Source organism: Rhea americana, unplaced genomic scaffold, assembly GCF_003343005.1.
Source record: "Rhea americana isolate MKP2758 unplaced genomic scaffold, rheAme1 scaffold_129, whole genome shotgun sequence".
Taxonomy (NCBI): domain Eukaryota; kingdom Metazoa; phylum Chordata; class Aves; order Rheiformes; family Rheidae; genus Rhea; species Rhea americana.
This window is the reverse complement of record NW_028185361.1, coordinates 734,785-762,105: the sequence shown is the minus strand read 5'-3', so window position 1 is coordinate 762,105 and position 27,321 is coordinate 734,785. Positions and strand designations below refer to the sequence as shown.

Genomic DNA, 27,321 nt, shown 5'->3' with positions numbered 1-27,321 from the left:
TTTCTATTTCTTTTGATATCCTTTAACCAGTTTACACTGAAATCTATGATGTCATTCAGCTACTTGAGAATGACTGTCCTTTGGAGATTGGATGAGTTGTTTCTGAGAAGAAGAATAGAAAAAAAATACATCAGTACTCAAAATAAAAGGAATAATGTAAAATGAAGCCTAACAGGAATAAATAGAGAGCTTACAGCAATGGGAAAGAAGACTGATTCTCTGTCTCTCTTTCAGTAAAGAAGGCTGTTTTTTTGTGGTCAGGAAATGTAGCACTAGGGAAACATCTGCCAAGAGTAAAACTGTATTAGTCCATGCCAAGGAAATTACAAGAAGTAACAAAGCTTCGTCAGCCACATAAATAGAAGGGGAACAAAGGAAAAAGAGGGATCACTGAGCAATGTGCATTCGCTCATTCTCCTTTTTCTTCTTCTTTCTTTCTCTCTTTCTTAAAAGCTTTAGCTGTGCTCGCTATTTTTTTGCCAGTGAAACATTGTGGTTGTGACTGCACAATCTAATATATCTGTTATTTATCTTTCACCTGGGAGTCCTTGATGTCAGTAGTATGTATTTTTATACAGAGTGAGCCAATCCGAAAGGGCAGTTTAATTCAACCTAGCTCCTTTCCTACTTTGGACCCAGGGAGGGTTGCCAGTGACAGGACAGTGAAAAGCCTGGTGTAGCTACTGTACCCGTGAATGGCCAAGTATTTGCACTCACTAGCTGCAGCTGGGGTTTCCACTATGCCTGGATGTAGCTCTTAAGTGATTAGAACATACCAAGGGTCACAGGTGGCTTTTTCCATCTTCTATGAATTCTCCTGTTTTATATGAGCAAGAAAGCTTCAATTCTTGTTTACAAGGCAACATATTATGCTACAGCAATAGTGTAATTGAAGCTAGTGGGATCATCCAATTACACAGGTATGAGAAGTGGCAAAAGTCAGACAAGAGAAGACTACAGTAGCCCAATTCCTACTGTTAGTTCAGAGTAGCAACCAAAGCCAAAAGAAGAGTAGCAAGAGTCCTCACAGCTACATCTGCCTTTTGTCCTTAAAACGTTGCAAATGGTGTGATCTTTGCTTCCATCTTCACTGCTAAGGGCACCCCTCAAGAATCCCTCAAGAACCTGGAGACAAGGAAGAAAGTCTGGAGAAAGGAAGACTTTCCTTTGGTTGAGGAGGATAGGATTAGAGATCTTCTGGGCAGGCTAGACATCCACAAATCCATGGGCCCTGATGGGATGCACCCATGGGTACTGAGGGAGCTGGCGGATGTTGTTGCCAGGACGCTCTCCATCATCTTTGAAAGGTCCTGGAGAACTGGAGAGGTGCCTGAGGGCTGGAAGAAAGCCAATGTCACTCCAGTCTTCAAAAAGGGCAAGAAAGAGGACCCAGACAACTACAGGCCAGTCAGCCTCACCTCCACACCTGGAAAGGTGATGGAACAGCTCCTTCTGGATGTCATCTCCAAGCATATGGAGGAAAAGCTGGTGATCAGGAGTAGCCAGCATGGATTCACCAAGGGGAAATCCTACTTAACCAGTCTGATAGCCTTGTCTGATGGAATGACTGGCTGGGTAGATGCAGGAAGACATTGTGTACCTTGACAAAATGTCCCCCAGCAAGGCTTTTGACACTGTCTCCCAGAACATCCTCCTAGGCAAGCTCAGGAAGGGTGGGTTAGACGAGTGGACAGTGAAGTGGATTGAGATCTGTCTGAAAGGCCGAGCTCAGAGGGTTGTCGTCAGTGGTGTGGAGTCTAATTGGAGGCCTGTGGCTAGTGGAGTCCCCCTGGGATCAGTACTGGGTCCCATCCTGTTCAACTTCTTCATCAATGACCTGGATGAGGGGACAGAGTGCCTCCTCAGCAAGTTTGCTGATGCTACCAAGCTGGGAGAAGTGGCTGATACTGCTAAGGGCTGTGCTGCCATTCAGAGAGACCTGGACAGGCTGGAGAGCTGGGCGGAGAGAAACCTCCTGAGGTTCAACAAGGGCAAGTGCAGAGTCCTGCACCTAGGGAGGAATAACACTGGGCACCAGTACAAGCTGAGGGCTGACGTTCTGGAGAGCAGCTCTGCAGGGAAGGACCTGGGAGTGCTGGTGGATGACAAGCTGACCATGAGCCAGCAATGTGCCCTTGTGGCCAAGAAGACCAATGGTCTCCTGGGGTGCATTGGGAAGACTGTTGCCAGCAGGTGGAGGGAGGTGATCCTGCCCCTCTACTCAGCCCTGGGGAGGCCTCACCTCGAGTACTGTGTCCAATTCTGGGCTCCCCAGGACAAGAGAGACATGGAGCTATTGGAGAGAGTCCAGCATAGGGCTACGGAGATGATCAGAGGGCTGGAGCACCTGCCCTGTGAGGAACGGCTGTGAGAGCTGGGCCTCTTCAGCCTGGGGAAGAGAAGACTGAGGGGGGATCTGATCAATGTGTACAAGTACCTGAAGGGAGGGTGTCAAGGGGACGAGGACAAACTCTTTTCAGTTGTCCCATTGACAGGACAAGAGGCAATGGGCAGAAACTGAACCACAGGAAGTTCTGCCTGACCGTGAGGGGGAATTTCTTCCCTGTGAGAGTGACGGAGCCCTGGACCAGGTTGCCCAGAGAGGCTGTGGAGTCTCCTTGTCTGGAGATCTTCAAAGCCTGCCTGGATGCAACCCTGTCTAACATGCTCTAGGTGACCCTGTTGAGTGTAGAGGTTGGACTAGATGATCTCCAGAGGTCCCTGCCAACCTTACTGATTCTGTGAATCTATGATTTGCTTCTTGAATCTGCTTCAGGATTTGGTCTGAACTACGTTTTGGAAATCAACCACTTCAGCCTTCAGAGTAGATCAGTAAAAGAGGTAGTTTTCTTCTTGTAGTGGTACACAGCTCAGTAAAATCTAGATAAATTTTTATGAATGAAGTGTATATTTAAATAGAGTCCTGATTGGAGCTCCTATAAGTCACCTTAGCTGTCTTGAGATGATGCTTCCTCAGTTTATGTCAGTTCAGGATCTCTCCTAATGGACTAACGTAGTAGTATAGGACATTTCTCTCAGCTATGATGCCAGGCAAGGACGTCATATAGCAACTTTGCCCCAGCATGGCATTCTGAAGCAGGATATCATTGAAAGTACCAGTGATAAAAACACATACAGTTTGAAGAAGAGAACTTTTGGCCAAAAAAAATATAGTTGTAACTTCATTTGCCTCCAAGAATGAAAAATAAAGACCAAAACAAAATACCTCTTCTTCTGTGAATTGAAACGTCTAGTAGAATTATGTGTGTGGACTTTAATGATACTCCTCAGCATTGCTGACTGATTGGTTACATTTCATGTTATAAATTCTTACCTGTTTGTGCAGCATGCATTTAAATTCTGTCTTTCAGTGCCAGTCAAGGTCCTTCAAATAATAGTGCTATCTATGTGCATGAATCACTTGATGAAGTTTGGGCACTATGGCAAAACATAAGAAACTAAAAACAGCAATACATGCACTATCACTGCAAGATGTTGCAAGATTATATAGTATATGCTGCATTACAGCATAGTAGCTTTCAGTTTGCAAGAGGTTGCTGACATGAAATCAGAAAACATTTTCTGAGTATGACCAGTTTAGGTTAGGCAGAACAGTAACAATGAGTGAAAGCCTAACACAGCTTCATCTGTTAAATAACAGAAATGGTTACTCCAACAGCTCTTAGATAGACCCAAATCCACATCTGTTAAAAAAGTAGCAAGAGACAGTAAGAGGAAAAACTCTAAAGTGGAACCTCTTTGGGAAGAGCGTGAGTAGGAACGTAGTATTCTATGAAATTGTAAGACTTTTTGATTAGTCCACATGTGACATATTTCCAAAATATTTATGGCAGTAATTTATTTATTTGTTTATTATTTATTTATTTATTTATCAACTAGTGTAAATCACCACATTTTCTTTGAAATGAGTGGAGCTATTTCCATCAAGTGAGAATTTGACCAAAATCTGTAGCATCCTGGAAAAGCTGCACTTTATAGTGTAGCAAAAATATAAAGAAAGACGAGTTCCTTCTCTTCTACAAAAAAGGCTATATTATGATATTTTCTTTTTTCTATTGAGTTATTCCTAGGTTTTGATTTTACTTTAGTTTGAAGGGCACATTTGTAATCTTTTCATTCTTCAGTCAAGAAGATTTAAAAACAAATCTTAAAGATTTAAATGAAGAATTATGATCAATTTACTTGTAAAAGTGCAAGTGAAAAAGTTACAGGTGAATCACTTGCAGTTGTTAGGAATAACTTCCAATAGGACTCAAAGGTTAATTTCACTGTTAAAGTGGCAGGGACTTACAGAAGTTATGCTGAAATGAGGCAGTGAAAAAACATCATTGCACTGAGTTTTGAGGGGATTATATTAAAAAGAAGAACAATAACAAACATCTTGCATCACAATGAGTGTCCATTGTGTAAAGCAGCTACAAAGGCACCATAATAACATCTTTATTTGTCAAAGAGAGCAATAAATAATAGTAATAATAGTCAAATGTCATGGAGTTGACTGTGAAATAATATTTGCTGATAGGACCTAAATTATTGCCTTAGCACCCTTAGATCAGTCTTCCGTGTTTTAGTATTGTAAACTTGTTCTTGTTTTTATACTTTTCTTTTTGAACGGTGCTAGTATGAATACTTAGTGCATGTGTCATTTTTGTCTATGTAGCAAGCTTCTTTGGGAAGGACTCATGTGTAAGGTACTGTATACAAGAATGTCATTAATTACAGATGGATATTAATTTAAAAATAACAGCATAAATCTGCAGTACAATGAAGTAATAAACAGTATAGCTTGTACTCGGAAACTCAGCCAGACCTTTCACATATCAGTGATGTTTGGAGGTGCAGGACCCGCCTAAACCACAAGCAGTCAAAAGTATTTACCTGCCTTTTCTTTGATGTACAAAAATCTGCTTTAGTAAGCAACTTATCACTGAAACTGGCAAACTATGTAACTGGTATGAGGATCACTGAAAGTAGTAACTTCTGGATACTCTTACTTTGTTGTCCAAAGGGCAAAGGCTGAACTGTAAACTTAAACCTCATCAGCTTTGCTGTTGACCCATAGGCAGGTCCAAGTAATGCTTCAGGATGGTCATTTTTTTCAGTTTTGTGGGGCTTTTTTGAGAGAATTGCACATATGCGCTAACACATGTAAGAGCAATGTGGCAGCAAAAGCTCAGACATACTTATATTATCTTGCTGCCACTATTTTGTAACCTTTGAAGGCTTGATTTTATAAATTTTTCATTTTTTTCAGTACACTTTTTGTGTAAGAGACTTCTGAATTTTTACATATTCTCATTATAAAAAAAAAAAAAGAAGAAGAAGAAGAAGAAGAAGAAGAAGAAGAAATAAGGTGGCTCTGTGGTTTACGTAAGGGATTTGGAGACCAGAGTCTGTTTGTGACTCTCATGTTCAACCTGCTTCTAACATGCTCATAGCTTATACTAGGTATATAACTTCCGTGTCCTACCTTCCTCAGTAATAAAATGAGAATGACCTGCAGTAATGGGAGCCAAAGAACGCATGATATAAATATTTCTCAGGTGATCTGAGATTTTTGTGTGGCTGATATTGTAGCTTTTAGGTTTTTCTTTTAGCTGATGAGAAGGTACTCACTACCACAGTATTTGTTTTTTTGATTATGAAAAAAATTTGGGTAAAATTGTATGGAAGCAAGTTTTTCCATAATATTGATCATTTCAAATCATTTATTTTTACATTAAGTGCAGTAAATGCACACTCAGCAGCTTTATTTCATGTCCCAATTTTTTAGGTTGTGCTGTGGAAGGTCATCCAACTCCAAACATCACCTGGTTTTTTGCTGGTGAGCCTCTCAATCTGAAACACCACATCCTGGCAGCAGGTCGCATTCTTCAGATACTCAACATTAGTGATGCCTTGGAAGGTGAATTCAGCTGCCTTGCTGAGAATGAGGCTGGCTCACTCACACAGAAAGCATCCCTAGCAATACAAGGTAACTTTCTAGTTTTAATTCTGGTGTTTTTTGGAGCTCCTGGTATGGCTGTCCTTGCATGGCCTTTATCACTCCAGATTTCTCAGCTCTAAAGCTATGACTTTGACTCACAGTAGAAAATAGTTGTTGTGGTATTTTACTGGTCCAGATAGATTTGCAGGCATACTGAGTATTTAATTTGGGGTGTCTTGATTTTTACTTTCCCAGAATGACACATGATATTTCTGTTTTGCTGAGCACATAGCATATACTGAATCAAGCTGCACCTATGTTTCTGAGCCAGTCAGAAACTTGAAGACAGAATTGTCATAGATCAGACCTCCAAAATCAGAAGCCCCTCCCTTAATTTTTGTAAATCACTATTTCATACTCTTCTCTGACTTGAAAACCCTTTGGAAAAATGTCGTCACTTTGTTATAATTACCGTAGAAGCCAAACTGAAAGTACATACCAAACATGAAGACACAGAGCAGCAAAGAAGGATTGGAACAGAACATGCAGCTTTCATTGCTGTAATTGTCAGGGATCATGTGGAGAGGAGATTTAACTTTACTTTAAATTTTCCAATAAAATTTTAAGTGTGTTGCAACTCCCCCATTCACCTTGAAGCTGGATAATCTGTATGATCTACTAGGTGAGAAACACACTGATGTAAGGTTCTACCAGTAACTGCCGTTAACCACATCTCCAGTAAATCACACCCTTTAAAAATAAGAATGCTTAATAATGAGTCCCATGGATCATTGTTGTGAAAGTGTGATACACTGTATTTTTAAATATGGTTTAGAGATAGGCCTTTAAGATGTTAAAATGCAATATTCTTATTGTATTTTGCACATTTTTCTTTCATTCAAATACTTTAGGCTGGTTCAGTCTTGTTGATGGCAGGATCTGAGTGCAAGATTCAGGAAATCCCTTCGCAGACCATGTAAAAGTAGGATGGGTGTTTTTAAGTGTTTGGCTATGTGCTGGACTTGTATCTTCAGCTCCACCACAGCCTCAAACCTGTTATCAAACAAAAGAGAAAGACAAAATGGAATTGTCTCACACTTCTAGCCCATATCTTCGCCCATTGCTTTTTTTTATTTCAGTTAGAACTTTGGTTTTGAAATAAGTTTTGCCAGTTTTAAAAGTAGATTTGGAATGAGAAATGTGAAATATTTACTGAACTTTATATTTACATCTTTTGAAACACTGCAATATGATTTCATGATGCGAAAGTACTTGAAAAAATCATCAACTGGAATGAATCATTGGGACTCTAGGGACTTAATCAGACAATACTAGTCTGGTATCTATTAAAGATCTAGCATCTGAGCATGCCCTCTGAACTATCTAGGGGTGTGTGATATGGGATTTGATGACCTTTGGAAAGGGATGAAAGGATATACTACTACAAGAATTAATAATTCCTTTTTTTCATAGGTCAAATGGAAATATCTGACTGACTATAATAGGAAGAAATCTCTGGGCACTGAAGATACTGTTTAAGAAAAAAAGACCCTGTGAAATCATTCTAATATTACTTTTAATGATGTTCTACTTTTTGTGTCACTATAAAATTCCCTTTGCTGTACTTTTTCAGAAATCTTTGAAAAGGTTATTTTCATATAAATGCTACTAGACTTTTCCAGTAGATATGTGTACCACATGTATCAAACATAAAGCTGTTTTCATCGGCATCCCAGGAGCTTTCATACTTGCCATTGCCATGGTATCTGACAGCCTCACACTTACAATGGCCTTTTGAAACTGCTGACTCCTTTTTATACATAGCTGCAGATAAACAAGCTTAATGAATTACCCAATTAAATTTGTAGAAATGCAGGGTTTTACAATGCCCTGCATCACTGACTAATGCCTTAATGGCTGTACCATATCGTTTACTTCTTATGTCTGATGCTTCTTAGCTCCAAAGAATGGGGGGTTGTTATACCAAAGACCGTCAATGGCTTAAGTAAGCTGTAATTTCATTCCTTTGTCCACTGCTTGATGCTTTTTAGTCATAAACAGCTCCCCTTTACATGAGTCCATGTATTTTAGTGTGATTTTGATCATGGAGAACATCTCTCACCCTGTGTTTTATAAGGATCTCCTGATGGCTGTTCTTAAGTATTAACATGGCTCTCCTGTGCTTTTTGGCAGAATACCGATGGTCAGTGGACAAGCTGATGGCTTGTTCGGCTTCCTGCGGCCACAAAGGGGTGCAACTGCCCCAGCTGAGGTGCTTACTGGATGGAACTGAAGTCAACGCATCCCACTGCAAAGAGAAGCCCAAGCCAGCCCTGCAGCCTATCCCTTGTAACAGGAGAGACTGCCCTTCACGGTTTGTCCATATGTTACGATGTCATTCAGGCCTTTAGGATGCCCTGAGTAGTTCTTTGCACTGGACAACATGCTGTCGTAGCTTCTCTAGTGCCTATCTGGGGAAAAATCACGACTGAAAGGGAGTTCATGGATGCTTAACCTAGAGAGATAGGAGTTTGTATTGAGTTTTGTAGAAAACACAGWCAGTACATGTCAGGGACTGTCTCTACTCCTTCCATGATTAGGAGCATGGAGGAGCTATTGCCCACTCTTTATTAGCATAGTTTACAACCTAATGGTATCTTTTAATTCTTCACACATAGTGTTAGTAGCCAAGAAAGCTTCTCGGCTTTTGCGGTGAGGTAGGAAACTCAATTTTTGTCTCTATTTATTTCAAACCTCACTGAGTATTTAAATTGTTCTTATCTTTACCATAAGTTTAAATTACCCGGGGAAGTGACAGTGCCTTCTACTTATTGTTTCACTTCATGAAAGGAAAGATTTCGTCCTAATTAGAGCCTTCATGCGCTACTGTAAGTTGAAATTTTATAGTAAAATAAATTGATATCCTCCTCCTCCTATTAAGTACTACCAGACGTTCAAGCCCTTATAGGTCAGTTCCTCACTTAAGAACAWACACTGACCTGATATCTGTGTATTTTCTTGGTATAACTTTAATATGCTCCACATACAGAAGAGATGATTGCAAAGTGAGCAGAAGAAATTCAGCCTCAGTTGCAATAATCTAGGCCCTAGGGAATAATCTGTCTCAGTAGCTGACTCTAATTAGGAAAGATAGTGCAGATGGCTGACTACCATAGAGCATCTGTCAACTCACTCAAAAAAACCATGATGTCTTAGACTAACAACATTTTCCTTTGAGCAGTATATGTCCTTAAAAATGGCTCATTTCTAAGAGATCAAAAAATGAAATAAATCAAAATTAGAGATAGGTCTATATAAGCCACAAATTTCAAATCTGAACCAAGAGCCAAAATCTTTCTGGCAGGTTAGTGCATTTGAATATTGAATTCCAGCTTTGTTTCACATTTAGTCAAAATACAGTACAAAAATGTAGCATATCAATATTTCAAAGCATTTTCCAGATTGACTGATACTACTTGTTGTAAAAACATAGAACAACATCTTGACTCAAAGGAAAACTTGTCCCCAGATTTTCTCCTCAGTCACCACAACCTTTCAGAGACAACAGACAGCAACCTTGCAAGGACATCAACCAGTTCTCTCAGCACCTCCATGCACAGTCCCAAGCACTTGAACAGTTTGAGCTTTCTCAGGTGCACATCTGCTTGGATCCAGTGTGTACGAAGGAGGTCAAACTGAGCTCTGACACCTAATAGAATTTGCTAGCTTGTAGTTTCTTAGGGACTGTAACCTGCTTAAAGCTGTCTTTCAGTTAAATACACTTGAACTAGGACAGCTTGCAAGACTCCTGGCTGTACTAAGGTCCTTCTCTTCATTTTTTCCTTCCTTCCCAGACATGCTTTCCTCCTTTGCCACCTTTTGTTGCAAAAGAGATTTTGACCAAAGCATCTATACAGAGTCAGTGTACTGTTATATGCTGTCCATGTCAAATATGCCGTAGTTCTACAATTCAGTGGCTCCTCCACTGAGATGTGTTTAAGAGCTTTCCGCATTATGTTTTTACCTCTTTCTCCCCCTGCAGTTTATTTCCTTTGTGCATATACTATGTTTCAGCATACAGGCACTTGCAAAATGGCCAGGGTCTCAGTGGAAATTGGTGCAACTTCTCTTGTTCAAGCAGAGCGATTCTGGAGTTGTACCCCTATATTAAAAAATAGGACCTAATCTGATGTGGTGCTAAGCAACCTGAGGAGCATAAAGCAGACAGATTACCACTCTGGTTCACTTTAATTACCTTCAATAATATACCCCTGTCCCTCCTCTCAAACATATATTTTCTGAGTCACCAGCTGAATGAATGAAATACGAAACACGCTCATTAACAGTAGTTTGACTTGGAGATGGCAGTATTTCCATGGGAATTTTTTTATATCTTTTTATCCCTTTCTTGAACTGTAATGTGACCTACACTCCTCTCTCAGCTACTGAGAAACTACTGAAATGTATACTTGGAAACAAAACTTGATTGAAAGACAGAGCAGAGCTGGACAAAGAAACTTCAGACTCAGCTTCATCAAACTTCAAGAAAAAGTAGTACTATTTTTATTTTTCCTGTCAGGCATATGTTTGTTTATATATATATTTCTGTGGTCGTGGGAGTTAATCATCTGCAGAACACTAGTAAATGATAGTGAATGCCTCTCCATGAGACTGGAGACTACCTATAGTCTATTTTGTAACGTAATCCTAACTGCTGTGGGCTCAGCACATGAGAGACATCATTTTCCTTGCAGTAACATGCAAATTCTGCAGAGTATCTTGAAACTTAATGAAGTAAACAGCTCAACCATAAATCTCTTCAGGAAATTAGTAAGCACTTGCCTCTCTCCTACTCTTACCAATATCTCTTTCTAAAACTCAGCTGTATGAATGTTTCACCACTCTGTTGGAAAGGGCTGCTGACAGCCAGAGTGTATGAATACAGCCGTAGATGGTAGTTCTCAAGGGGTTTGCTTCTTTCATGGGGAAATTTAACAGCCGGAGAAAGTGGTAGCACATTATAGCAAGAAATCCTGGCCTTTTCGTATTTCACAAGAGAAAAAGGCCTAGACATACAAAGTATGTTGTCACTATTGGTAAAGTTAGGAACATGGGCTATTATTTTTTGTTGTCGCATCTTTTTAACTTGTTAGATTGTTTTCTTTTCAAACCTAGCAGGTATTGACCCTGAGTCTCGGCTTCAACTATTGAATGCGTAGTCCAGAAGAGAAAATGAAAAAGTTGTTCTTTGTCCTTGAGCTAACTATGCACCGACCACATCTCTGAGCAACCTTCTGGCTCTTCTGGATTATCGCAAGTCTCAAGGAGAAAAGAGAGTGGGCCAGGAGTAGCAGGAGCTAGCAGGCTCTTGGCTCCTCTCTCAGCAGTAAGATCAAAGTGGCTTATAGGCTACTCCAGTGTCTTTCCAGGGAAAAGATTCCCTGTGAAGGAGCAGAAACAAACTGGTCATTGCTGAGGTTGTGACTGTAGCCTGTGGTCAGGGCATCTATGGGAGAGTGATATAGAAGCAGCCACGTCCCCTGCAATGTCTGAGATAGAAATATTTACAAAGCTTTTAAAAACAATCTAACAGAAAAAAAGTAAATTCTAGGCCCAAAGAACCCTGAAAGAGACACTTAAATAAAAGAGGTGTTCTTTTCTCAGCTTTCACTCGTTTAGGTCAATTTTCAGGAACTACTGTGGGAAGAAGAGGCACTCAACATCTTCCAGGAATGTTTCCAAAAGGAACCAAGCCATGCTGGCTTTCTTCAGTCCAATCTGTAAAGTTCTGTTGACCCTAATGCTCCTGCAGTTGTCACATTTATAGCATGTGTCTGCTCCCTGACCTCTTTGCCTTTCTCCAATAGATGGATGGTAACATCATGGTCTTCTTGCACACGGAGTTGTGGTGGAGGCATCCAGACTCGGCGAGTGACGTGTCAGCGACTGACAGCTAAAGGCCATTCTGTCCCAATGTCAAATGACATTTGTGCCCAGGGATCCAAACACCCTATGGATACTCAAAACTGTAACATGCAGCCCTGTGTTGAGTGGGTGGCCTCCTCTTGGGGTCAGGTAAGGCGCAAGCAGGTAATCCAAGGACATAAGAACCATGTAGTATGGGATGGAAGATGAAAGGAGTAGTTTTGCACCCCAGGGTATTTACATTATGGCACACAGGCTTTTGAGGAGGCAGTTAGTTTCCTCAACTCTGTCAACCTCATATTTAATGCACTGCATCCCTTGGATCCTGAAGTTCCTGTGTATTCCCTAGAAGGGCTATCTGTAAACAGGACCTTCACTGCAGACCACTGTATTGTCCCCACTGAAAAGGTTTATTCTTTCAGTTTCTCATTATAGTAACACGTGACATGTACAGGAAATAACTCTAAGTCAACAATCCTTTTACCTCTTTGTTACTGTGTTTCAGTTTTGGCTGGACTGCAGGTTGTGATAGGTACTGCAACAACCCAGTTTTACAAGCTTTCTACTATTGCCTGAGACCCTCTTAAAGTGAGAGGTTTCTTCATTTGCTTCATGATGAAATGTGGAATGGGAGGCTAAAATCATTTTGAGATTACCTTGTGCTGATTTTCAGATCTTAAAATTCTTTTCTTAGAGCTTTGTCCAAAGATGAGATCTTTAAAGTTTCCCTCTATAAATAGCAAATGTTCTGAAGTATTTGCAGCTAAATCTTCTTGTCATGGGGAATTCAGTCAAGAGTTTGCTTTGTCTTTGTCTCTCTGTGCAATTTGAGATTTCCTGAAAGGGTGCTTACCTGTACATTGTGGATTACAAGCTGACACTAATCATTGCTATGTGCCTTCCTCCCTTTTCTCTCCACTCTCACAAGACTGAACTATGTGTGAATGTTCTTGAGTCTGCTACAGTTCAGACTTGCAGGTAGAAACCTATGCATTTAAACCTGATGATACTCATTGTGGTGATTTACACAGGGGTATAGCACTCCAGAGGGGTAAGTGAGAGGCAGAGTTGAAACCACAGAGGCAAATTTTGCTAGACTTTCAAGCCAGATGCCAACATTACTTTTAATGTCGTGTTTGGTAGAACAGGCATTTTCAAAGGGAAAGAGGAAAAACAACTGACAAATCCAAAGTAGTCAAACATCTAATTGAAATTATGAGTCAAGTAAAGATAAGGAAGTTAGTTTAGTACAATTCAAGAGAAAGCTAGGGAAATAATCATCTGGATTAATGCCATCAATCTTGTTAAAACAATGAACTACCATGAAATATTCTGTATCTTTTTCTCATTAGAATGTGGTTAGTCAATTTGAAAACAATAAGTGCTATCTCATGCTATTAGATGTCCAAGTAATATGTTAATTTGGCATTAATCACATGTATTCTTTATTTACTTGAAGTAATATGCACAGTACAGTGTGCAGCATCAGTTTTTTACAATGTTGGTAGAAAAAAGTGTCTTCAGTARCTAGAACTTGCTGTTGTTCAAAACAGTGTTGGAAATAACTTCATTAAAACTCTTGTCTGTGTCTCTTATAAAGATAGATAGAGTTATCATATTACATTTATGAGTAAAGCATGGAACAAGTCTTCTATATGAAAGAAACGTCTTACCCTATTTTTACTCTTTTTAGAATTCCAGGTGAGGACTGGTTATCCTTGCACACAGCCTCACCCTTGCTTTGTAGATCTTTGTGGATTATATTGTTCCCCATAACAGCATACCTAGCTAAGATGATCAAAGAGGTCTGAATTTATTTGTTATGCCTGACCTTTGTGAATTATAATAATATAATATTTCTTATACATGACTTTAAAAACCCCCCAAGTTTCATGTGAGCCTATTCAGCTCAGTTCCAAGTGACAAGAGCATTATTAAATTACATTTAGAAACAGATAGCTGGCTGGGTATCAGTGACATGCCGAGTAGTACCATAGGGTGTACTGACATTTCTGTTGCCCAGATTTAGTGGTTAACTTTCTCAGGGGACAAAGAAAAAAAACAGTGACCTCCTCTCCTCCCTTCAGAATTAATTCCTTCCTTTCCTTTCCCTTCCATCTTCTTTCATTTAATTGTAACTGTAATTCTGTGTAGTATTTGACCTCCACAGTTTGGGTTTTCTTATAATCACATAGTGCTTCAAGACTGTTCACTTGGGCTTGCTGATGATGTGGACTGCTAGCCTGTACAGAAGGGCTCCCCATGCTTTAACAGAGGACATTTCCGTGCACCTTGCTTAATGAGGAGCCTGGCCCAGGGCTGACTCTCTTCAGTTGGCAGGGGTGGAAGAAATAGCAGCAAGAAGTCAATATGATGTGAGAAGGGCACAGCAGCATAAAATAGGTCTCTTGAATGCCTGGGGAGAAGGGTTAGGTCAGCAGCTCTGTGTCTTCTCTCCTCACTTTACGGTCCCTTTCTTCAAACTCTCCTTCTGTTCCTGAGTATCATTTCCACGTACTTGGAAACTAAACAGTTTCATACTGGTTAATTTAAAGAAGAAGACAGACAGATAAACAGACACACAGAGAGAGAGAGAATCACTTGCTTCATACAAGCTACTAATTTTGATTTGATCTAAGAAGAGGAGTTGGAAGAGTTTAACAGCAAGCATGTAACTGACATGCTTGCATATGTTAGGATAACTTCAGTGCTGGAACAAGCTTGTAGATCTGGTATGTTCATAATGCTTTCTTTTATTTATTGTCCTACAGTACTTTTAAATTATTAATTTCAGGATAATATGTTTTTGGTTAAATATGTTCTTGAATATTAACTATTTTCTCCTAAATTTGCAAGTTGCAAAATGCACAGTGAAAGAAATGTATTGAGATTTCCTGTACAGAGCATAACTCTGCCAATGACAGGAGAGCATTTTATTTGCCCTAATAGATGTACTTAAGATTGAACTATTGAAGAGGAGAGGGGAATAAATCTACCAAGATTTATATGTTGTAGAAATGCACTGATATAGAAATGTGATGTGATAGAAATGCACCTTTAATACTGCTGGAGGATGGTCAGGTAGGTGACAAGGTGACTGTGCATGCAGCCTCCAAAGCCTGCAGAGCTACAGAAAGTGCTTGAAAGCTTCATGGTTACTTCACAACAATGTGCTTTTAACTTCATCAACCATCTCACAGAAAGGCAATATGTCTTTCCTTCTTCCTCCTCTAAGTACTTCTTTTCTCTGTTCACAGTGTAATGGGCCTTGCGTTGGACCTCGACTGGCTGTACAACACAGACAGATATTTTGCCAGATCAAAGATGGGACTTCAGTGTCCTCTGATCACTGCAGTGCCTTGCCAAGGTAGGAGATAAATACTTTATGACTGAAAAGCAGTATTCTTTGCAGAGATTTTGAATGCTCAAAGTTACTTGATAGCTTTTGTTTCTTTCTCTATGTAACAAAGAAATTGCGCTGCAACCAGGGTGGTTACGTGGTATAAATCTCACAAAATTTAGGCCCAGATTTTCAGTATTCATTGATCTGAGCCATAGAATAAAAGGCACTGACCAACAACTGGAAATTCTTCTAGTGATGTCAAACACTGACTGAAAAGCTGACAATCTCATTATCTCTCATTTAAACACAAGCTCTAATCAAAAAAAGAAAGGCACTGCATAATTTACACTTTCCTGCAGATAAATTCCACTGTTAATGTTATAAAGATATAGTTAGTCTACATGACAGTTATACAGATGCCTTAGCATGACTAAAAATTAATATGATAGGCTTTTTGGCTCCCAGTCATATATTTTCATTATCTCTTTGGCATTTAAATAGGAACCAGGTGTGCCTTGTATGCCTTCTCTGAGATTGCTGAAGGAAAAAGGAGGGTTTCTGACTTAGTTCTTGTTCCCCCTGTTGATCAAGACATAACGAAGTAACAAAAGCTCTGCTGGCTTTACTGGCCCATTTCATTCATGCCTCTGCAGTGGACTTTCAGGCAGCATATGATAGTTCAGCATTTATTTGGGCCAACTCCTCAGGTATTTCAAATGATCATGTAACACTACTGCAGCTATACCATATTACACCAGCTGAGCTCAGTTATAAAATTACCTTTCAGTACACTGGAGTTTCCTCAGCTTGTACTCAGTGAAGATCTGGCCCAAATGGTGCTCTGAATGGATCACGCAAGGCTCTGAGGCAGTCCCCAGAGCTTACGTGTTACCTGAGTGGTTTGTGTTTGCTTCCTATGCGGTGTGATCCTGAGCCACTCTTCCCTTTCTGCTTACAGGCCTCTAAGTACACAGAATTGCTGGACTGAAGCATGTGGTGTGCACTGGCGGGTCAGCCTGTGGACAGTGTGTACGGCTACATGTGGGAATTACGGCTTCCAGTCCCGGCGCGTGGAATGCGTGCATATTCACACCAACAAACCTGTGCTGGAGCATTACTGTTCCTGGAGACCACGACCTGCAAACTGGCAACGCTGCAACATCACACCCTGTGAAAACAGTACGTTTCTGGGAAAAGGGGAAGCAGTGTGAAGTGGGAGGGAATACAGCTCTTCAATGCAAAACTGTATCTGAGAAATCCAGTGCTGGGCCTCACAGCTGGGCTTCTTGAGGAGCCATCAACCTGATCACATGCAGAATGCAGTGTCTAAAACTTAGCATTCCTGCAGTGAGTGGTGCCTGTAGCTGGTTTTTAGTGGTGGTATTTTCTAAGAACTGGTTTTGCAGCATGTAGCTAATAGTATGGAAGACAACTGATGCAGTCTCAACTTTCTATTAATGATGCAAATGGAAACAAAAGCATGAGTCATAAACTGACTGTTGGCTGAAGATAAAATAAAATAAGTCTAAAGCCAGTGAGCAAGTTAATGGCTTGAATTCCTGGAGTGGAGGTTGCTTTCAGGTGAAGCAATTAATTGAGCCTACCAAAGAAATAGACAAGTTATACCTATTGGGGGGAAAGGGTTGAGGAGAAACAGAACAGATGTGCCTTGTTTGAAACCAAGCAGTGTTACATCAGCATCTGCCTGGGAAACACAAGGCAGCACAACTGTAAATTACTCATTCTTTAGCTGTCATGGCTCCACTTGCTGATTTTAAAGAACAGCTCCTAGCCACTAGCATGCAACCTACTTCCAGTGAAATCTTCACAGGAGCATTTATGAACAGCCGCAAAACCAGCCTACATTTGGCTGCTGCCACACCATCTCTGATGGTTCTTCCTAGAGGAAAATGAGAGTTAGTGGGCCAAACTGAGCTGAGGGTGAAGTCCCTTAATGAAAGTGGAAGAAACCAAGGGAGTTTAAAGGTACCAAGCAAGGTCCTTGCTGTCCCTCTACCTGCTTTGTGCTTCATGACATGGTCCTACATCTAGTCAAGAGAGGAGTTATTCAGTATGAATGCTGTGGGAGAGAACTGTACTACTCTCTGAAAACCCCCCTCTCATGCGTTAGTATGGAAAGTGGAACTCCCTGAGACTACAACACACAAGAGGACTTCAGAGTAACTGGAGCTCAGCTGTATGAGGTTGAGGTCTCAAAAGCTGCCTGAATAGAACCAGGAACCTAAAAGGCCTCAAAGGCCTAGAGAAGCTCAAAAGCAGTTAGAACTATCTTAACCTATTCACCCAGGACTGAATGTTCTATAATATACTTGTAAAAAACACAACACAAAACTTGGCATTCCCATGCATTGTCTTTGTGAAGTGCATGAGATCGGATGAAGTGCCTTTGATCTACTCTTTTTAAATATATTTCCAGTTTTATTTACTATTCATCTTTGATTTAACAACATCTGGAAAGAGGATGAAATTCTTTCCAGAGAAGTGACAGCTTTCCTGAAATTAAGGTAGGTGAAAAGTTGTCAGGAGTGCTAAAACAGTCTGGGAACTCCTCCTTGTGCTCTGGAAGCAATGGCTGGCCACTCTGTTCTCCCTTGAGCCTTTGGCTGCATGAACTCCCCACTCAGTATTTGCAGCAAGTAATGATCAGGTTCATATGGAGACTTCCTGACACAAAGTTGTCTTGGTTTCCTCCTGAACACTCAGCAAAATGTTCACAAATAGGAAATTTTTCATTCATGGTTTCATTCTTCTTCTCCTTCTTATTTCTCTTTTGCCAGTGGAGTGCAGGGACACCACAAGATACTGCGAGAAAGTGAAGCAGCTCAAACTCTGCCAGCTCACCCAGTTCAAATCCCGTTGCTGTGGGACTTGCGGAAAAGCTTGAAGACAGAAGCAAAGGAAATGAGGGAAGAAGGGAATCACAGCCTTTGATTCACTGTGGAAAGAATTCTTACAAGAAAATACAAATGGGATGGAATTCATTTTTTTCATTTTATTTATTTATTTCCCTTAAAAAAAAAGAAAAAAGAAAAAAGAAACATTTTACAAAATCATTGTTATAAAGGGACTTGAAAAGTTTTCCCATCTATAGATCTGGAGACAGTATGTGGCAAAATACAATCATGGCGTAGACCAGACAGAGCAGATGGGTCATGTGCCACCAGCAGGCTGGGTCAGAGAAAAGTGGAGATGTCTCAGAAACCATGTACACATCTGGAAATGGATGGGAAAGCAGATCTAAGCCAAAAGCTAGCATCACATCAGACTACTGCAATGTGAATCAAAGAATCAAACAGCTAGACAGATCATAGGGTACTGGAGAAAAAAAGACTGAAGTAAACGTTCAGCTGTGCAGTGTGCAAATACTTCATTTATCATAGAGTAGTTTGGGGATATAAGAGTATGATTTTGCTTTATAAATCTACTTGTTGCATTTAAGTTTGAGTTCTTTTTTTTTTTTCTTTCAATACCTTTCTCTCCCCCTCATCCCTGGTCTTCATATGATTTCAGTGGGTAACCCTCTAAGTATCTTTGAGGACTTGGCATCTGGTATTTGAGGAAGTTGAACACTACTTTATAATGCAAATAAGTCTAAAATCTATCTGAGAAGGTTCACTGGGGGGCTGGACTTGGCAGGGTGGAAGGGCTGTGGAGGGTAACTTCCAGCATAGAAGAGAGGTGATGACACAAAGTATTATTCAAGAGAAGAGGAAGAATTACCTGCTATGACAGGCTGTAATGCAAACCTGCAAATGCTGTCCTGTATGGAGCACAGGCAGGGAAACTAGTATATTTTTGTGGTAACATAAGCTGCTTAGCATAGTGCATTGGACTAATACTTGTTTGGAGTAGAGAGCAGTACCAGTTGCTAGAACTGAGGTGCTTTTAGACGTAGGGCTTAATAAGGAATTTTAGGAAGTATATGTTCCTGTCCTGCTAATATGGAATTTCCCTCTTATGACAGCCAAGCCTCTCAGTCAAGTAGTGAAAAACAACTGGTTTATGTTTTGTTTTGGCTGTTCCTACTAGGCAGAGACAGAGTGATTCACTGTCAATACTAGAGGACTGCTGCCAGTGGATTTTAAGAAATTCGCTGTTCTCTGTCTGTCTCCCACAACAAAATGTGTGCTCTAAAGTGCATTTTTAAGCCCATATATAACACCCAACACAGGTGATCTAAAACGTGAGACTCGAAGATTACTCCCACAAGATGGCTTTGCAAGCTGAGTGTGAGTCTTCACCCCAGCCAGCTTAATTGTTTTAGTTCCTCGGCACTCCCTTCTCAGAGGAAGTTATCCTATTTCAGCACAGGACCTTAAAATTAGAAGAAATTTACAAGATTGGGGCTTGAACATCATGAAACTTTAAAGGAGAGCTCTTTGAATCTGGGGTTTGTGTTCTAGACAGTCTCTAAATTAAAGGCTTGTCTATGCTTCTTCTGTCACTCCCAGCAGGGCTCGTCTCCTGTGTTACCTTAGTAAAACAATGTTGAAGCATTGCTGTGTTACAGCTTCCATGATGTGGCTTTCTCAGCAAACCTGAAAGTCCTCTTTTGATGTCAGTGTCAAGTTAATGAGGTTAAACTGCCCCTAACTGGGCTATTCCAAAACACATCTGGCAATGATAACTCTTTACTACAAATGGGTCTTCCAAAAATAGTGTTGCTAAGTATCAATGTAACATTTTATTTAAAAAAAAAAAAAAGAATGTCTTTCTATGTATGTAAATGTATATCTTTTGTGTATATTTATTAGGATTTCTTGTATAAAAAGTGCAATATTAATAAGTGTGTATGCTGTCCGGATAAAACTATCTGGGGGGGGAGGTTAATCTCCCCGGAGTTTTGTTCCTCTAAATCGATGGTAATAGTGTATTTCTCTTATTTTTAATAGCACTTGCATTTAACTGGGGATATGCTTCACTCTGTACAGATTGCTTTGTAAACGATGACATGAGGGAGGGATGGATGGTGTTTTTAACTTGTGAAATGATAGTTATGCATGGAATGAAGGATAAATTTGTTAATAATGTGGTGGATGTTTCTAGTACAGCAGTTAACAAAAGGAGTATGGGGAAATATTTACATTTGTTTAATAGCAAAACATAATCAGATGATCACACATTGAATTATTAGCTGTTTAACTGTGCCTTGGATAAACATGAAGTACCAGATCCAGAGAGGCCACTGTGTAGCCTTTGCACAGTATGAATGTAATTTCATGTGTTTGTCCTGTGATTTGTGACTTGGTAGTATCTCAGAAAGATAAGAATTACTGAATATTATACAGAAGGAGGCTTTCCTTCCCTAAAAAAACAACTGTATTTATATAGTTTTTGTACAGATAATGCAGCTTATTTATTTAACTACTGCTGTCTGATGTGTACTTTATTAATCTTAAAAACAAAATTCAAAYGAAGTAGCAAAGTTTGTGGTATTCTCTAACCTTACTGCGTATTACAATAGCTGCAGACTTCCGTTATACAAAGTCCCCAAGGCAGGTTCAACTCTCTTAATTTTTTTTTTTTTTTTTAAGTCTCCAGTCATGAAGATTCTGCACCCTGTCTTGGAGATCTGTTTTAATACTTCATTAGCTTTCCTTTATTCTTTTTTTATTTGTTAATATTTAGGCTATGTTGCTCTTTTAGAAATATAAAGCCATCACAGCTGGTCCTAGCCCCATGGGGCTCAATAAAAGTATATTCCTTTCTTCCATGTAGAAACTTGCTAACTCTTATCAGCCTCCTCTGAAATGAAGCAACCTGTGTTACTTCAGTCTTTTTTTGTAGGTCTCTGCTGCCTTCCCTAGAAGAGTTTGAAGCTCCTTGAAGCACCARGAATGTACTTAGGAAATCATAATCATGATCAGAATTACAGTCAAAGYATGAATCAAGTAAATGCATTTGCTCTTAGCAAAGACGAAATCAGGTTTTGAAAACTAAAGTGATTCTACTGTAGGCCTTTTCAGACAAATGGTATGTCACTTTTAAAAGAGGACAGTGGTTTTACTGCCTAGTAGGATGTTCCTGCCTGTACTTTTTAAACATCTATACAACAAGTGAGGAGTAGGTCACAGACACATGTACACACACACATGCACACACACACATGCAAGCAAAGAGAAGACTTGGGATTGCCAATCAACTGTACTGAAAGCAGTGGGAATTCTGTTAATCTGAGTGATACAACTATGAAAGCTGGTGTTGCTATAAACAGTAGGTCAACTTAAGTTTCCAAGAGAGTAATTATTCTCTTTTTATGCAGATAGCTGTAGTTATCAATCAGGGCAAAAAGCCTTAAAAAGACATCAAAGCAAGCTTCCAGTTTTGTTCGCCCTACTAATTTTCCTTAAGGAAGAAAAATGCTTCTAAAAGTTGTACAACAAACCCAGAAACACAGTGCTGAAAGGTTCCCAACAGGATATTTAATCCAGCCCTGTGCTCTGTGGCAAGGTAAGCACAGTTAAACTATTCCAGACGTGTATGTTTACTCTGCTCTTAAATTCATAGAAGTTGTAAGCAGAGCTTTCCAAGGTAACCTTTAGCTGGAAATTTTTTCCTACTCTATGGCCTAAATCATATGGGCTGTAATCTAAGCCTTTTCTTAAAAAAAGCTAATTTCTTCTCTGTGGGTAGACATCTAACACATATTCATTCTTCTTTATAACTGCCTTTAATATATTAGAAGACTCCTTCTCTTCCCCTCCATCTTGTCCACTTTATGCACTTCCAGTAGAGCTGCTCATCAGCTGTATCCACTTTTTGTACTGCACATCTGATTTCTCTTTCTGGTCTGATGTTTTGTACTTGTCTTAACTAGGTATTGGACATCTTTCCTAGTCTGTCAGTATCATCAAGACATGAATCCTGATTTTTGCCATTAGCCACAGAGGTTTTATGTGTATTCTTTATTTTAGCAAGTTCTGGAATTAGTAAAGGAAGTGCTGAATAGAGTCAGGCCTTTACACCATCACCATTTGAAACAGCCACGGCAACTTGTCCATATCGTTTTAGGGAGAGCTTTCTCGACCACTGGTGTGCTAACATTATTAGTGAAATATAATTTAGCAAATTCTGATATGCTCTAAGAAGGACATACATCATTATATCAGTATTACTACCAGAGATATATCTATGGCTTCCAATTGATCTTCTTTGCAAGTTATCCTATCAGAAAAAAAAATCACATTTTAACCCCTTTGGTGCTCCARAAAAATGATTCAAAAATAATGTGCTTGTTCTGCACCAGCATAGGCTGACTGACACCTCTATTTGTAGTAATAGRTGAATCAAGTGCTAACTCTCCCTGATTTCTGGGATCACAGAAGTTAGTGATAGCAGTCAGTGAGTCACAGATCATTTCAAAGGTTCTTATATAATCTTTAACTTTCAAAGTGTTTCAAATGTCAGATTTTCTCACAGACTGCTGTTATGTATATTTGGGTAGCTCATAATTGCTAATGTTTTATACAGCTCTGTCTGTCAGCTGYAGATAACAGCTTGGGAATCTTAGAATTAATGTTTCTCTTCATCCTCTTGTTTAGACATGTATATGTATTTATCAATAGCGTTAATTGTTCACTGTTCAACTGCAGTTTTTACTGGTGGAAATTAAATGGAAGTTTTCAAACACTTCAGTTAGCAAAAGRAAAAAAAAAGTGGGCAGAGACAGTTAGCCATCCTTTTTCTATTACTTGTTCACATTTCTCATTTTAGAATGATACTGGTTTAYTGTAATTTTCACCTACACTACTCTTTACTATCTCCAGCCAACTCTTTGTCGTTGATCAGAATCAAATCTAAAGTAGCTGTAATTCTGAAATAAAATTTTGAAATAAAATTTCCACTAATGCATTTGAATAGTAAATACACTACATATTATTTATCCAGATATGGAAGAAAAAAGTCCCACTAAGTCCTCTCCTGATTTTGATACTTATTTTTGTCGTCCCTTGCCTTTTCAGAGAGATATAGTCATTTAATTTACTGCCATTTTATACTTCAGGGCAAAATTTTACATGGAGTTATTAGCTCAACAGTAYATTTTATTTTCCATCTGTCAATCTGAAAAACAAGTAAGGTGCTGAGCCTCAGCCTTCCTTCAGTGATGAAGAGTGAGACTAGAAAGTCCGTGAAAACAGAGACTCCAGCCTTTCTTTTTGGCCAGTGAAATCTGGAAGAGCCTGTACTGAACCATCCAGAGCATTTTGGGTATCTGAGGCAGAAAGGCTGAGAGCACACAAGTGCGTTCGAATTACAAAAAGTCCACAGCAGTGTCCATCTCGAAGAGTTTTTCCAAATGGAAAAAACAGAACAAAATTGAGCACAAAGTAGCTCATGAAACACAGTAAAACTGGATTGTGAACAGCAAATCCTCACTGATCAAGCTCTGTATCCTATCATGCTCATATAATGAGAGCTTTGTGCAGAAGGAAACAAGGTTAGCACAACATAAAATGGCTTCTCACTAATAAAAAGAAAACAATCAAAAAATGAAAAAAAAATCAAATTCTAAGCACTGTGATTAGAGGTACTGTCAGTGAAGCTTATGCCCTGTCAGTGAAGTAGAACATCACTGATAGCATAAATTAATGAACGAAAGTGTGAAAGTTGAAGTATTTTCTGCCAACACTACCAAATATAACTGCAACAACAATCGTATAATTGGTTACTCCTGAGAATCTGATGTACCGACAAAACATTACTGCTGCAACCTCTTTCCAAGGAGAAACTTCGTCTGACCATGCTCCTTCCACACTCCCTCTAAAATGGGTGCCTCCATCAGCAAGAGGAACATCTTTCAAGGAACAAGAGCACCACATTTCTAGAGGCCAGATTTTTCTGCACATCATGTCAATGAAGCTATTCCTGCATGAACACAAAGCTTACATGACAAAAGCAACCGTGATACCACAAAATGCTTGACCAGAGGCAGCAGCCTTGGCCTGCAGAGGTGTTCCACTCTTTCCGCAGACACATAAGCCCCTTTCCTGGTACGAGCCAAAAGACTGGGTGCTTGACCAAACCTCTCATGGTTCAGAACTACGCAGGCTGAGGTCCCATCTGAAGACTGTCCCACTGGAGACYCTCCTGTGCAGCCAGAGCAAGTGCTCTGCCGGAAGAGGGAGATAAATTAGTCACCTGTGCAAGGGCTAAGTTTTATAACCGCTCAATAGCAAGGGCTCTTTAGCCAAAACCATGAACAGACTGCATGCCACTTGCTTGTGTTGCAATTGTCTGTCCTTCCTGCTAACACACTGCACACATTTTGAGAGAGAAAATAAAAAAAAAAAAAAGAGAGAAGAACAGAAGTGTTCCCTAAGCCTTTGAGCCCCTTGCAAACAAATGCTTTGAATCTAAATAGACATAAATAAAAGTATGCAGCTTTATGCAGCTAAAGGGAAAGGGGGCACTGAAGGGTTGTATTCCAGCCACACATAAATACTACAGTGGCAGGATGTGAATGACTGTATAATCGGTATTTACGTGTCTACACATGGTGAGGATGACAAGGGCATGGGAAATCACTCTCTGCTACCACCCTCCTTAACACTATAAAACAGTCTGCTGCTTCTAGATCTTGCATTAGGTTTGGGTCTACTTCTTTTACAAGCCCCACAAAGCCAATGGCGAAGCACAGAAACAAAACGTGAACTGGAAAGATCATGCTAGACAAGCTGTGAACAACTTAACGGCCAAGTGAGGAGCCAGTACGGTTTTCTTTTCTTTTAAGGAAATTCCTAATGGTTGTGCTGAAGAGAAGTTTGGTTTAGGCTGCAGAGAGAGTTTCCCCTATCCGTTTCTCAATGTAGTGCTTTCTAAAGCAGAAATTACTAGTTTAAATAAATAGTCCATGAGGTTGATGAATGTTTGTTAAAACACTTCACCTATTGAAACACTGACGGACTCAGTTTTCAATTAACAGAATACAATCTAGTGATTTTATTACCAAAAAAAAAAATCTCACTGTTGACCCACTACATACAAATCACAGTAAATCAAATCCATCTGTGCACAGGGAGACCACAGGCAATGGGAAAGCAGACTAGGGCTTCCAGAGCAGCATCTTTGAGCCCACTTGCTGCTGCTGGGCAGCGTCCCACAAGTATATGCCTCTTTCAGCTGTGAATTAGAAGTCTGGGGCAGTTCTTTGGACCAGAAAATAGAGTGCTAGAGAGTTGGAAAGCCAAACACACTGGTGTCACTTTAAGAGCTACCTTTTTCCATCCCTGCCAAATGCAGTGTAAAACATCTGTAAGACATATCCAGAGCCAGATGGAGAAGTGAAAAAAATCAGGTTGTTCCAAAGCAGCATTTCTGAACAAAGGCAAAAAGAAGGGCACAAATCAACAAATTATGGCTTTTGATTTGGGAAAGAGGCAAAGAGAGACACTAGCACAACACAGAGAAGAGATTTTTATTAAAGATATTACTCAGTTCCAGCAAAAAGCAAAATCCACTCCTAATGCCTCTGAAAGTTCTGTAAAGAAAGGTTCCCATCTCAATGCACTCACTTCATAGAGTCTCTCTGTGTCTCAGGAAAGTCATTTTTTGGTTCCATAGGGAAAGTATTTGCTTTTTTGTACATTCTGAGTTCAGCTTCTTTCTGTCTCTGAGGTACCATGCCCTGGAACATTATTGTTTCTCTCTGAGATATAAGTGTCCTTAGTCCTTGCTGATGCATACCACTTATCTTTCAACACTTTCCTCATGGCTCYGAAATCCTTGAGACGCTGACAAGCCTCCCCTCCTCTCTCTGTCAGCCTGCTGCATTGGATTATGCTCTTTTAAGAGCTTGTAGTGGTAAACTTTTTATAAATCTGCTGTCTATGCATATTCTCTAGCATAAATACTTAAAATACTGGTTATATGACCTCTCACCTATTGCCAGCTTTAAATCTTCTAGAGAGGGAATAACTCTGTCCCCTGGAGATGTGAGGCCCTGGACTTGTAGTCCTTGCCAACAGAGGTAGTCTTATTTCATTGGATAGCTGATAGCATTCAGCTCAAAACTGAACTAACTGGTAAACTGCTTCTTTATTCCAGTTTAACTTAATCCCTGTTAGGGCTGTTTTATTTTGGTTCCATTTCAGGACATGGGAGTTAGGTATTTTTGCTTAACCTGTTCACAGGCAGAAATACGAGGCCTTCATGCCTCCTAGCTGACTGGACTTTGCAGACTTTTGGACCTTCTGGGAAGTTGGTACCCTTCTAACACTTAGTTTGGACATTTTTCCTTAATTCAGCTTTAGTTCTTGAGATGGGTAACTGCCTAACAGATTTTGCTTCTCCCTGCAAATAGTAGGGCTGGTAAGTTTGCCTGTTGCTTTGGTGTTTTCAGGGACAGAAGGAGAAGCCCTTCATCTTAGCAGGCTCTCTAGGACTTCTGAATGCAGCCAACAGCTGCTGGCACTGACTACAGAAATTGACACCAACATAGTAACCTCTGGCACTGATTGTTTTTGTCTGCTCTTGCTGAGAACAGTCTTCTCTGTTCTCTTCTGCACACTTCACTGAATATACCAACTTCCTCTCAAGCCTTTCTCATCCTTGCCAATGAAAATGTCCCTTGCTGTCATCCTTGCATTTTGGCTTTTGAAATGCTCTTTGATAATGGCCTTTATACATAGACCAATCTTTAGGTATTCATGACATTATTCATTCTTCAAATGAAGATGAATGAACAGGAGTTTCCTGACAGCTGATTCCCCTCTCTCACCACTTGGTTCACTGAGGGAGAAACGCCATTCCCGCATCGCAAGGGCAGGTCTCAACAGTTCCTCGGGGGTGCTGCCAAACCAGCCTCTATGCCAGGCAAGGTAGGCTTTTTCATTCCTCTCATTTCTTCTGCACAAAACAAGCAGTTCCACTATACTGCAGCTGAGAGGTTTCTGAATAAGTGCTATTTCATAAATATTTCTTGTTCTGCCATATAACAGGTACAATTTTGCTTGCCACCTCCTCCTGTGCGAGGGATCACCTCTCTCGACCTGCTGGCAACACTCTTCTTAATGCTCCCCAGGATACCATTGGCCTTCTTGGCTACAAGGACACCTTGCTGGCCCATGTCTGACCTGTTTTCCACCAG

General features: G+C 40.0%; 1 protein-coding gene across 2 annotated transcripts in view; it reads left to right on the top strand.

Annotated features, from left to right (window-relative positions):
• The window catches only part of ADAMTSL1 (ADAMTS like 1), a 207,596-nt gene extending 186,639 nt beyond the window's left edge, over positions 1-20,957 (top strand). For both annotated transcript variants that reach the window (XM_085326227.1, XM_085326228.1), the window contains 6 exons: positions 5,795-5,995; positions 8,141-8,321; positions 11,815-12,022; positions 15,130-15,239; positions 16,174-16,394; positions 18,014-20,957. In XM_085326227.1, coding sequence (XP_085182353.1) covers positions 5,795-5,995; positions 8,141-8,321; positions 11,815-12,022; positions 15,130-15,239; positions 16,174-16,394; positions 18,014-18,120 — 1,028 coding nt within the window. In that variant the 3' untranslated portion in view covers positions 18,121-20,957. The remainder of the gene's footprint in view (positions 1-5,794; positions 5,996-8,140; positions 8,322-11,814; positions 12,023-15,129; positions 15,240-16,173; positions 16,395-18,013) is intronic.
• The last annotated feature ends 6,364 nt before the right edge of the window (positions 20,958-27,321 follow it).